The following is a 12,857-nucleotide window of genomic DNA, read 5'->3' as shown; positions in this document are numbered from 1 at the left end:
ATTGGGAAGAATGGATTTGGAAATAGGAGCTATTTCTAGAGGCGGACTTATTAAGATGTCTGTCTCTGTTAATGGATTTTTAGAGACGGACAATTTTTGACTGTCTCCTAAAATAAAATGACCACATCCGAAAATCATCACCTATTTTAGGAGACAACCACATTTTTGTGCATGCCTCCGTTAATGAAATGAGCATGTGTTCTAACATCAATTTTATAGTAGTGCCATGTGGATTGTGGAACATCAGAGTGTACCAAATAGGCCTTAAAGATATAACCTTGATAATACTATACACGCATTTGCGAATGAACGATTAGAGTCCAATAGATTAGAGTCCAATAAAATGTTTGTAAATAGATTCTACTTACAAAATTGATCCCAGCCGAACAGGAGTACCTTGCTGATGAGCTTCTTAAATGTTTCTGGTCTATTTTATTCGCTTGAACTTATCAACCTAGCTTATGAGCCATGATATAATATTTTCTCTCGTAACAAAACAGTTTGAGTCGACTTATCAGCCGCACGAACCATCGGCCTCTCTCTCTGCAGCTCACGGAACATCATCAGATTTATTACTATCTAGCTTCTCATTTCTTTAAACATACTATATTCTTTATTTGACGGTTCATAGACATTGGCCGCACAAAATAGTCGTAAACATCAGCTGCCTCTGTTGGTGCTGGAGAATGTCTCTTCCTCTCTTTTTATTTTCTTTTGGTTCTCACCGACATCGATACCCACGGTTGCCTTGTCCACCATTCACTGACTGGTTGGACCTACAGGATCGCCCACCGGCCTCTTTCTGCCTCGGCAAGTCGGCATCTGCTCAGATCCGCGACGTGCTTCGCCACCGGCCACTCCACTCCCTCGCTCCCAGTCTCCCACTCGGCCACTTCCCCATCCGGCCATCCCCAATGGCCGGCGGCCGCGCGTTCCGGCCGTCCGCGCCGCGCCGCGCGGCGTTCGCGGCTCTGCTCACGCTCCTCCTCCTCGCGGCACTCTCCTTCCTCCTCTCTTCCACGCCCGCCTCGTCGGCGCGTTCCTCGTCCCCGCCGTCCGCGCGCCTCGCCGCCGTCCGCCGCCACGCTGCCGACCACGCGGCTGTCCTTGCCGCGTACGCCGCGCACGCACGGAAGCTCAAGGAGGCCTCCGCAGCGCAGTCGCTCTCGTTCTCGACCCTCTCCTCCGACCTCTCCGCGCTGTCCGCCCGCCTCGCCTCCCACCTCTCCTCGCTCCCCGAGGACGCGCTCAGGCCCCTCGAGAAGGAGGCCCGCGAGCGCATCAAGTTCGCGCGCGCCCTCGCCGCTGACGCCAAGGAGGGGTTCGACACTCAGTCCAAGATCCAGAAGCTCTCCGACACCGTCTTCGCCGTCGGCGAGCAGCTCTCGCGCGCGCGCCGCGCGGGGCGCATGTCCTCCCGCATCGCTGCGGACTCCACCCCCAAGTCGCTCCACTGCCTCGCCATGCGCCTCCTCGAGGCCCGCCTCGCCAACCCCTCCGCATTCGCCGACGACCCCGACCCGTCCCCCGAGTTCGATGACCCCGCGTTGTACCATTACGCCATCTTCTCCGACAATGTGCTCGCCGTCTCCGTCGTGGTGGCCTCTGCTGCGCGCGCCGCGGCCGACCCCTCGCGCCACGTCTTCCACGTGGTCACCGCGCCCATGTACCTGCCTGCATTCCGGGTCTGGTTCGCACGGCGCCCGCCGCCGCTTGGCGTGCACGTCCAGCTCCTTGCTTACTCCGACTTTCCATTCCTTAATGCCACCAACTCGCCGGTGGTCAGGCAGATCGACGCCGGCAACAGAGACGTCGAGTTGCTGGATTACCTGAGGTTCTACCTCCCAGATATGTTCCCGTCGCTGCGGAGGGTGGTCCTTTTGGAGGACGATGTGGTGGTGCAGAAGGATTTGGCAGCGCTTTGGCAGGTCGACTTGGACGGGAAGGTGAATGGCGCAGTGGAGACGTGCTTCGGGGGGTTTAGGAGGTACAGGAAGTATCTCAACTTCACACAGCCCATTGTGCGGGATCGATTCAATCCCAGTGCCTGTGCATGGGCATATGGGGTAAATGTGTTCGATCTTGAGACATGGCGGCGGGATGGTTGCACAGAATTGTTCCATCAGTATATGGAAATGGTGAGCTGCTCTGAACTCTGTTCACAACTTACATGTGGCATTGTCGTATATTGGGGTTGATAAGTGGCTATATATGTAGTTTAGGTCATGTGTGCTTCAGCTTCACCTTTTCACTAGCTCGATGTGGATTCTGTTTTAAGTTTTTTTTCCATTACCAATATTCATGTGTTGGAGTTAAGCACAGGGTGGCTTCAGCCTGTAACGTTTGGTATTTCAACGAAGAAATTTGTGTCTCTAGGCTAATGATTCCCTTAACTTGTGTTATTCATGGCTGTGTACAGATGATTGGATAGCAAATCATTTGTAGAATTTTTAATATTAATGTCTTGATGGATTGGCCCAAACAATTGCATGGTCCAGTCTTATGCACTCAACTACTCAGCTCCTATGTCTTATTGTTTAACAAACTTACAATTATCTTAAATCATATCTTAGCAAGCCTTGCTTTGATTAGTTAGAGTGTTTTCTTTTCTTTTGAGTTTTAATGAGTTTCCTAGTGACTGTCTCAATTTTGTTTTAAATCTTATCTTAATGTGGGTTGTTTTATAGTGTTATGATTACTTCCTCTTAGTTTAATTTGGTTGCTGTACTCCCTCCATTCCAAATTATGTCGTTTTGGCTTTTCTAGATACATAGCTTTTACTCTGCATCTAGATATATGCTATGTCTAGATACATATCTAAAAAAGCCAAAATGACTTGTAATTTGGAATGGAGGGAGTATTTAGGATCACCAAATTGAGCTAGTGTTGTGATGTTTACTTCCTCTAGTTCAATTTGGTTGCAGGTAGGTAACTTCTAATTGCTGGGGTTCAAATGTGATGACGGTCACAAAATTGAGTGTGTTATGTTTTTTCATTCCTTTTTAAGAGGAACTAGAAGTGTTTTTCATGTTTCTGAGAACATGTAAGCCATGCCTTGTCATTTTTTTCTGTTCTGGGTCCAGCTGAACCAAGGTCTATAGTTTTTCATGTTTTCTCCTTTTTGTCGGGAATGTTAAAGTCCTAACATGACATATTAATTTTTAGTATATAGTGGATTGGTGCACACTGGGGTCTTAGCAACTTTCTGGAAGAGTTCCTATCTGAGAGTAGGGTTCATGTGCTCTAGTAATGCTTTGCTCTGAAGCCTAAACTTGTTTACTTCATAATCTAACTAACAATATGTTCTGCATTAGTCTCTGATGTGTAATATCTGTATGCAATTATGCGAATGATGCCAATAGTTGCCCACTCTTATCAGAATAAAATTCACCTGATTTTGACCCAAGGGACTGATGTTTGTATATTCTTATGGCAGAATGAGGATGGCGAGCTGTGGGATCCTACATCCATTCTAACAGCTGGGCTGATGTCCTTTTATGGCAATACCAAGCCACTGGATAAGTCATGGCATGTAATGGGTCTTGGCTATAATCCAAGCATCAGCCCTGAGGCAATCCGTAGTGCTGCAGTGATACACTTCGATGGGAACATGAAGCCCTGGCTTGATGTTGCTTTGAACCAATACAAGGCCCTGTGGACAAAGTATGTGGACACTGAAGTGGAGTTCCTAACACTGTGTAACTTTGGTCTTTGAAGAGATTCTAGAGAGCTTCTAAGGAATCCACTGGCACATGCTACCTTTTCTTTCGGGACAAAAGAGCCTCGAACGCTGCACAAGTGGGCTTATCTGTAGCAGAGTTGTTACTTGTGCTGGGCAACAATATTCTTGTAGATCTGGTAGCTTGTTTGTGATAGTATTTGTTCTGTCAGCTAAATTTGCTGGATTATTGTGCATAGAGAATGAGTCATTGGGAGGAAGCTGTAGATGAACATTCCTGTATTATTGAATAACAAGCGTATCTCCAATTGTATCTATAAGGAAAAGAAAAGGTTGCTGGGATCAGGTTGGAATTCTATTTAGCTGGTGTTTCCTTGCCCTTGCGCTGTTGTGCACTGATCTTTTTTGAGAATACTGCTGGTTACTTTGAGGTATGATGTCGATGAATACTAGAAATGCAGTGATGCACAATAATGTTGTCAACCATTTGTCAGATGCTGCTTTCACTGAGACTTTTCACTTTTAATCCAGAACACAAGGTATTTTAAACAGGTCATGTATGCACGACGGTGGATAAATGTCTAATGTTTGTGTGTTTTGTAGGTGTGCGAATGCTTGCTTTTTCTTTGGTTTCATTATCTTCCCCTTTTACTTTTTCTTTAATGATGGTTTCATTATCCTCCTTTTTTGGCGGAATCGCCAATCCTGTCCTTAAACTTTGCTACAAAACTCAAATTCGCCCACATTCAAAACGGCCGTTTTAATCCCTATTGCAAATTTGGTCTGATCTCCTCCGTCTAATGTGGCTCCATGTTAGCTCATCTTGTCAACCTAGTCAGTTCTGAGACAGGTCAACATAGTTGAATTGACCAATTTGCCCTCTCCTATTTCCATTAAGCCAACCACGGTCCAAAGCACAACTCATTTTATCTGTTTCTATGGCGGCTGCGCAGGTGGCTAGGGTTTGAAGCATCCTGACGACATCGAGGAGAGTGCAGAGGCTCGAAGGCTAGCTGCTGGTTGGTGTCACGCTGCTAATTGATGGTCTCACCGTGAATAAGAGCAGAGGTGGAGGTAATATGTACTAGCATTTTAAAGTTAGAAAGATCAGACATGGGAAAGGTTAGAAAGATCAGGCACAGCACAGGGCCCAACTCTGTTATGTCTTGTGAGACGGTGAAGCTAGATTTGAAGTGAGATAATAAGACACACTTTTGTAGATTTGGGCAAATTTCTAGAATTCTATGGCAATATGCTTGTTTTGCTATATCCAAATGGCTAAAGAACCTTCAATTACATATATTTGTGTAGGAGCACACCCTAGTGATGGAGCGGGCGGGGCTCAAGCCTCCCACCCCACCCAACCCCCCTACCACCTCCCACATGATGGAGCCCCATTGAGGCCCTCCTCTATTATGGAATCTAGATTCTAAAATTTGTTGGGGTCTATATATGTCCTAAATTTAACATTTTAAGCCTCGTTTGAATTTAAGGGTTCAAAGGAAAATTGTAGGAATAAAAAACGGAGGAAAAAGAAGCTAGTATGAACGTTTGGAAGTTGGAACAGAGGACTACGAAGATCCCTTTATATAATACTGTAGCATTATTTCATAGGAAATAAAACATTCGCTCAAAAGCTCTGGTTTTCCTTTCCATCGTGTGTGTGCCCGAGGCAACACCTGGGCACCGCTTGCCCTCGTACGTGGAGCTTGTTGCCATCACACTGATGATGGGACATACGCTTGTCGTGACAACATGTCACTGCCAAAGAGAGTTGTGTGCATGGTTGTTATCTGTGGAACCCGTCTAATTCTTGTTTCTTGTATTTTCGTTCATGTATTTCAAATACATTTTTCTATATTTTTCTTGGATTTCCCATTTCTCTGTTTTTCTATTTCCTTCTGTCGGTGTTTCGAGTAAACACCAACGAGTAAAATTATTTATTTGCGTGTTTGACTTGGATGGTGTGCTAAAAGACACAAGGTTTATATTGGTTCGGGCGGAATGTCCCTACGTCTAGTTTGTGGTTGCTGCTCGTGTTATTAGTACTGAAAAATTCATAGTAGGGGTTACAAACAGGTGAGAGAGGGACAGATCCCAAGTCTCTGATGGAAAGGTCGAATGGGCGCTGAGAGCTTGGTTGCTGCTTAGCTGTGTGTGATGCGATGCGTGGTGTGTTGAATCGATCGGTCCTATTGTTGGGTGTCCTGTCTTCCTTTTTATAGACAAAGGAGAAGCAGGGATTACAGATGGGAGAAAGAAGAAAAACCAGAGGCAAAGGAGGTCCTCCCGAGATGCCGGGTTTTCCTTATCCTCTGAGTGAGCCGCGCTGACACGGCAGACGGTGCCAGGGATAGCTCCATACTGGGCGCATGCCCGCTGATCCTGATAGGGCCACGCTGGGCATCTGTCCGCTGATGATGCCATGTTCTGGCTTGATCAGAAAGTGGTCACGTCCCATCCCGCCCCGGCGGGCGGCGCGACAGACCAGGGTGCTGATCCACGACCATACGGGGAGCAGACGACGTAGTGACCATACGTCTGTTACTATAGATGATGCGAGTTTCCTCCTGGACCGTAGTGGTTGTCGTATGCTTCCATCAGGATCCGCGCCCGAGGGCAAATGGCGGCGCCCACAACACTGTAAGACAAATATCGGTGCCTACAACACTGTTTGGGCTCTGACATGCCGAAAGGGTTTAAAGCGTCCGTCTTGTTATATTATGACGATACCTTCCTACAGGCGTGCAGGGTATGGTCCTCGGTATTGCGGTTTGACTCGAGTGTCCTGCCTTATCTGTGCGCATAGTTATGAAGGATGAGCGTGCAGACGTCGGGCGAGGCGGAGCTAACCCCCGAATGTTGGGCGAGGCAGAGTTTGCCCGTAGACGTTGGGCGAGGCGAAGCCAGCCCTCGACATCGGGCGAGGCGGAGCCAGCCCTCGAGTGTCGAGCGAGACCGAGTCTGCCCTCAGACGTCGGGCGAGACGGAGCCAGGCCTTGGGGGTCGGGCGAGACACAGTCTTCCCTCAGACATCGAGCGAGGCGAAGCCAGCCCTCGGCGGTCAGCTTGAGGTGAGACCCATGGTCTCGGTGGACGGACGAGGAGTGACCCGACATGCGGTGTAGGCGCGCTCTCGATCATGCGGATGAATCAATATTGACGGTCATTAGCTCCTCTTCGGATACCCTAATATTGGTCCCTAACAGTAGCCCCCGAGCCCCCGTGTGATTCGAGTAGAATTGCCTGGGGGATTTTTTTCGACTCGCCAGCAGGTGCGCGTGAGCGCACCCGGTAGGTGTAGCCCCTGAGCCTACGGAGGAGTAGGATACTCCTTCGGAGGGTTTTTCCGAAAGAGAGGATTCTGAGAGCCCTGGCCTTCTTTTGTCGCCCACGACGTGCCCTGAAGACGACAATTTCTTCTTCACCGAGGTCGGACCCTTTCGTGGGTATGTTCATGGGATTTGATGGTTTGTTTAGCCAAATAGCTCAATTAGGATCCTGGTATCCTGTTCATGGGGATCCGTCTAGCTCGCGGGCCCATCCTTTGTCGTAAGGGTGCCTTGGGACGGCCATCGAAACAATTGATGGGCCAGCTCTCGAACTCCTAGGCCTAGATGGGCCGGAGGAACATTTTTTGACTTGTATCCTTTTTGCTCGTAAAGAGTCCTGGTCTGCCTGGAGAGGCGGAACGTCCGGTGCGTCTTCGGAGGGAAGGGATAGAGATTGAGGGCGCATATCCTGCGACATGACGTGGCGGTAGATCATGGTAGGCATGGAGATCCAGGCGGACGGTTGCCTTCCTCGCATCCATCGCCCCTATAAAACCAAAGGGTTCGCCCCTAGGGTTTGCCCCTAGGGTTTCGTACTTTGCCTCCTTGCCTTTGCATCTACAACCTCCACCACCAATAGTCTAAGCCTCCTGCATCTGTGTCTCAGCCGTCGTTGAATTTGCATCCAGCCACTCTAATCCTCCAATAGAGCTGTGGTGCCGCTCTAATATCACCCTCCAGTGCCTGGAGGGCCTCGTTCACCGTGGCCTTCTTTGCGCGCGGACCACCACCGAGGAGTGGCGGCTGCCCGGCGATGAGGACGCGCCGTCACCGCTCGATGGCTACGTCGTGTCCTTCGCTCACTTCCATGAGCGGGGATTTGCCACCCCTACCCACAAGTTCCTTTGGGGATTGCTACACTACTACAAGGTAGAGCTACAGTATCTTAATCCCAATGTAATCCATCACATTATGGCGTTCATCGCCCTGTGTGAGGGATTCCTGGATATTAGTCCCCACTTCGATCTGTAGCAGTACTTCTTCGCCATCACCCTCCTGAAGAAGCGGGAGAAGAAGCAGGAGCTGAACGTGCCAATGGGATGCGTCGGCATTCAGCTCCGCAACAACTAGGTAAACGAGTACCCGCCAATGCATCTGTCGACCTCCAACAAGGGGTGGCATTCGCATTGGTTCTGTGCCAAGAATGACACATCTGCCCCCTTGCAGAGTTCATCGGGCGCCTCATCGAAGGGGTCTTGGACTCATGGATGAAGTGGGGAGTCCTAGAGAAAGACAAGAAGAGAATCCAAGACCATCTCGCCACCATCCTAATCCTAAAGGAGAGGGGCGTAAAGGGGTCGGGGATCATCGGCGCCTACCACATGCGGAGGGTGGCACCGCTGATGAGGCGCGTGCTTCCCCTGCACATGATGGCGCCTAGGGTGTCACTTGATAGGACGGTGCTCGCCGAGGGAGCGCTCTCCCCCTCTGAAGTGGCACAGCGCATCAAGGAGGCGATGGAGCCTCCGCGGGACGACGCCGACGCTGTTCTTGATTTTGTATATCCGGTGCCGGGGCATCCCCAAATGCGGCCGGAACCGGGGTACATTGTCTTCGTAAGTTTTCTTTCCTCGTGCCTCCTTTTTAATTGATCTCCCGACCTCTTGATGCTAATATTAAGATAGGGGGACCAGTCAAAGAGACTTGTCCTTACGGATCACCCAGTTCTGCTGCCGAAGGACCCGTCCGTGACGGCAGCCAACCGCTCTGCGGCCGAGCGGCAGCGAAAGGTGAAGGAGGACGAGCGGAGGAAGAAGCAGCAGAAGCTGCGGGCACGGGAGCGAGGGGAGGACACGGACAGTGATGATAACGACAACGAGGTAGTTGCCGACACTGAGTGGGATGACCTAGAGAGCAAGGATACGCTGACTTGTATCCACTCGTCCTTGCAGGGACCCTTCTCGTTCCATGCAAGGGGAGGCTAGTCTGTGAGACTAGAGGAGGTGGGCCGGATTGTCGGCCTATCCTTAGAATCAGCAGGGGCGGGTGGTTCTACCGCTGCGCCTGAGGTGCCAGTGGAGGGGAGCAGCCCTGTTGCCGTGCCTCAAGAGCCAGCAGGGGTGGGCGGATCTGTCGTCATGCCCCAAGAGCCATCGGGGGCGGGCAGATCCGCCAGCCATGCCTAAGGTGCCGAGGGAAGGGGTGGCTCTGCCGTTGTGCCCCTAGGTGCAAGGGAGGCGAACCCCTCGGCTCAGGTGTAGGGGGCGAGCACAAAACGGCCCCGTCCCGAGGAGGCAGAGCAGGGATTTGGGGGTTCATCCCCCAAACATATCCAACACCCAATAGCACCAATGTAAGTCCTTAACTCCTCTATTTTCTCTATTTTTAGTGTGACTTATGCCTTTTCTTTTCTTGCAGCGTCTTGAGGTGGTGCAATCCTTTGTCGGTGGTGCCACAGAAGAGCGTCGCCCTTCGGGTGAGGTGGGAGCCATTAGCTATCGTCGCACCTGTCTTCGACTAGAGCGGCGCTGCCAGTGTTGCTGCCTGTTCGGCCGGTCAGGTGCCGTTCACGGCGGTTCCTGTGCCCTCGGCGGGATAGGCGGACGAGGGGCCTCAACGGACGCCCATAGAGGTCGTTACGCAGCCGATAGTAGAGGTGATCCCACTGCTGGCAATGGGGTGGACGGAGCTGCCTGTCGCGCAAGTGGCGTTGGGCGCAGTGGATGTGACACCGCCTGTCGAGGCCTCATCGATGCAGGCGGAGGTGGTAGTGGCTGCGATAGGCGGGCCATGACCGGACGCCACCATGGTGGCTCCTGAGGCCATGGCGCAATCCACGCCACTATCGGCCCAAGTGACGGCACTCGACGTGGGCCGGATAGAGGGGGACGCGGTCGAGCAGCCCTCGGACGTTGCGGCGGTGGCAGAGAGGACCGGCGGGGAGACGCTAGTAGCCCTGACGTTGGGGGGCGACTGCTTGCCTGCTCGAGACAAGCCCCTACTCTGGTGGGCGAATCCATAGAACTCGTCGTCGACACTCTTTACCCTCAATGATGCTGCTGCGAGCACTGGAGCGAGAGAGTCTCAATGAGGGGATTGCAGCCATGCTAGAAGCTCTGAATCATGCTAAGGTGCCCTGCGTGATGTCGTCGTTCCCACCAACTGGGTATTCACTTAATCTAGCCTCTTGTCCTCTTCTTTCTTTATGTATTTTTGTGTTCTGACCACCATCTTTTTTCAGTCTCTTATAGCTCGCAGCTGGGAGAAATCCCGATTCCTTCACGAGCATAAGGAGGACTAGGATCGCCTCGTCGATGAGGTATGGTTGCATGGAGACTGTGACCTGCCTAGCTCTAATAGAGGGTGGCTGAGTTGACTCCCTTTGCCAAGGAGGCAGCAGTCTCCTAGTTGCAGGAGGCTAAGGCCCGTCAGTACATGGAGGAGACCAAGAAGGCGTTTGAGGAACTATTGGCAAGAGCGCGGCAGGATGAGAAGGAGGCCACTAGAGTCCGAAAGGAGTGGGATGAGCTGCTCTAGAGGGACACCGAGGCCCGCTAGCAAGGTCCTCGACCTCTTGGCCGAGGTGGAGAAGGAGCGGGAGCTCAAGCTAGGAGACAAGGAGAGGTCCGCGGCCCTATAGCAGAGGGCGAGCCTAGACGCCGAGGCGATTGCCCGACTATGCAAGGAGCGAGACGAGCTATGCCAGACTACGGAGAGGCTCTGCTAGGAGCATGGCGTGGCCTGCAGGGAGCATTACCAGGCTGTCCTAGAGTGTGATGAGGCATAACAGAGGATCGACTCCCTCCAGGGTGAGCTTAGAACTGCGACAACCTAAAGGATGGAGGCCGAGAGCGTCTCCACCAGGCTAGTCATGGAGCTCGCCGAGGCACGGAGGGGCCTTTAGGTGGAGAGCGACAAGCATGATCTCCTACGCGATGCCCTCGGAGTGGTCTGCGATGACCTAGAGGTGGCGTGGCTAGAGGAGACCAGCTCGCTTGTGGCCTATGCCATAGATATCATGATATGGGTGCGCCAGTTCAAGAGGGAAGCCCTTTGCTCTGGGATCACTCAAGCCTTCGCCATCGCCCACTCTCATTATGTGGATAGTATTGACTTGGAGACAATGAGCCTTGGCTTCGTGCCTGGTTATGAAGCCTCTGAGCTGGATGAGATAGAGACGACTAGTGGCTCCTCTCAGTGCGGGACCTGGCAGATAAAGTTGAAGACATAGTTCTCCCCCAGAGGGGGTAGTTAGTCATATAGGTCGGATGAAATACTTATTGTAATCTATGAACAAGCAGCCGACCTTTATGTATCAAAAACAATTTCGTAACTTCAGGTTTATTAATTGAACTTGTTTTCTTCCCTTTTTATATGCGAAAGAAAGGTTCATTCTGACCCCTCATGTTCGTTAAGACCGTAGGGCCTGAGGTGTAAGAGGAAAAACTTCGATCACGCTGGTGAGCAAAGACACCGTAGCCTCCGTGGCGTAGGTTTATTGTAGTTCAACCATACATGCCTAGTTATTTGTTTCCTGCAAACTTTGCCGCTAGGCTTAACGTGAGGAAGAGGTCTGACGCACCAACTGTTTCAGAAAAGGTGTATTTATACCTGTACCAGCCCGTGAGTGAGATCTGACCCTTTGCCGTTGCTAGGGGTCGGATGTCACTAAAAATCAAGGGGAGGATAGCGAAACTTAGGAGAATGCATCTCTTGTATTCAGCACGTACCCTCTCCATAGGATCTTAGCTATCATTCTACGACCGTGTGTTATGTCTCCTTGCAAGTCCAACCTTCCTCGAGCCCCTGTGCATGACGGGGATTCAGTCAAGGGTCAGGCACATTTTGTGACTATTGGCCCATCCATGGTTTCCGCAACTAGAGGGGTTGAGTTATCATTACTTGTCTTGGTGGCTCGAGTGACATGCCCAGTGAGCTTGCTAATGGGCATGTTCGAGTGGAATCCGGCTCCTGTTGCTTGTGACGGGGTCGACAAAGCCCTCGCGTGGCATTCCGTTGCTCCTTAACCCACCTTCCAATAGATTCCCCCTCAATGGGGATTCTATAGGCTTAGCTAGAGGCTAGGATTGAATGAGAAGGTTGAGATTACCTTGTCTGCTTCTAAGCGGGATGGGCATAGGCCGCTGAGGCTCATCTACTTTCCCCCCTGGCTTTTGTTCGACGCGAGGTGGCCTTAGGCCCTTCATGAGCCGGCCTTCGAACCTTGGCCTCTCGATCTAGGATCAGGGTGCTCGAGCCCCTTGGGGTTCGATAGGTGTCAGGTCGTGTTTCATGTGTCACCCCGTCCTCAGTTTCCACAATCGAAGGGGCTAAGCTAACGACACTTGCCTCGACGGCTCGAGTGTTGTGCTTAGTGAGCTCGCTAATGGGCATGTTTGAGTGGAATCCGGGTCCTTCATCCGCTGACAGAGTCGACAGAGCCCTCATGTGGCATTCAACTACTTCTTAACCTGACTCCCGGCAGATGCTTGAGCCATTTGATAGGCTTGGGTGGCCCATTGGCCTCTCCTCGATGGAGATTCTGTGGGCTTGACTTGAGGTTAGAATTGAACGAGAAAGGTCAAGATGTCCCTGTCCTGCTTCTGAGCGGGGTCAGGCTAGGCCAGCTGGGGCTCATCTCGGATTTTCTCCCCTAGGCTCTGTTTGACATGAGGCAGCCTCAAGCCCTTCAGAGGTCGGCCTTCGAACCTCGGTCAGTTGCCGCTCATATCGATTGAGATGACTACTGCTTCATGACGTGACGCGAAGCATTGTGATACATCAATCGCATATGTGATGCTTGAATGTATGAGATAAGTGTATGAATGATTATATAAAGAAATAGTAGGGGGTCAGGTAATGTTACCTCAATGGCACGAGTGATAGGTTCTGAGAGTTCTTACCGG

At 51.2% G+C, this 12,857-nt stretch overlaps 1 protein-coding gene across 1 annotated transcript; it reads left to right on the top strand.

The window, feature by feature from the left end:
- Positions 1-791: 791 nt before the first annotated feature.
- LOC136527914 (probable galacturonosyltransferase 9) lies at positions 792-4,072 on the top strand. Its single transcript, XM_066520774.1, has 2 exons — positions 792-2,138; positions 3,437-4,072. Exons 1-2 carry the CDS (start codon positions 915-917, stop codon positions 3,713-3,715), a joined length of 1,503 nt encoding a protein of 500 aa, XP_066376871.1. The 5' UTR covers positions 792-914; the 3' UTR covers positions 3,716-4,072.
- Positions 4,073-12,857: the final 8,785 nt, after the last annotated feature.

This window comes from Miscanthus floridulus, chromosome 19, assembly GCF_019320115.1.
Source record: "Miscanthus floridulus cultivar M001 chromosome 19, ASM1932011v1, whole genome shotgun sequence".
NCBI lineage: Eukaryota > Viridiplantae > Streptophyta > Magnoliopsida > Poales > Poaceae > Miscanthus > Miscanthus floridulus.
The sequence above is the reverse complement of the archived record's forward strand: the minus strand, read 5'-3'. Positions and strand labels throughout refer to the sequence as shown.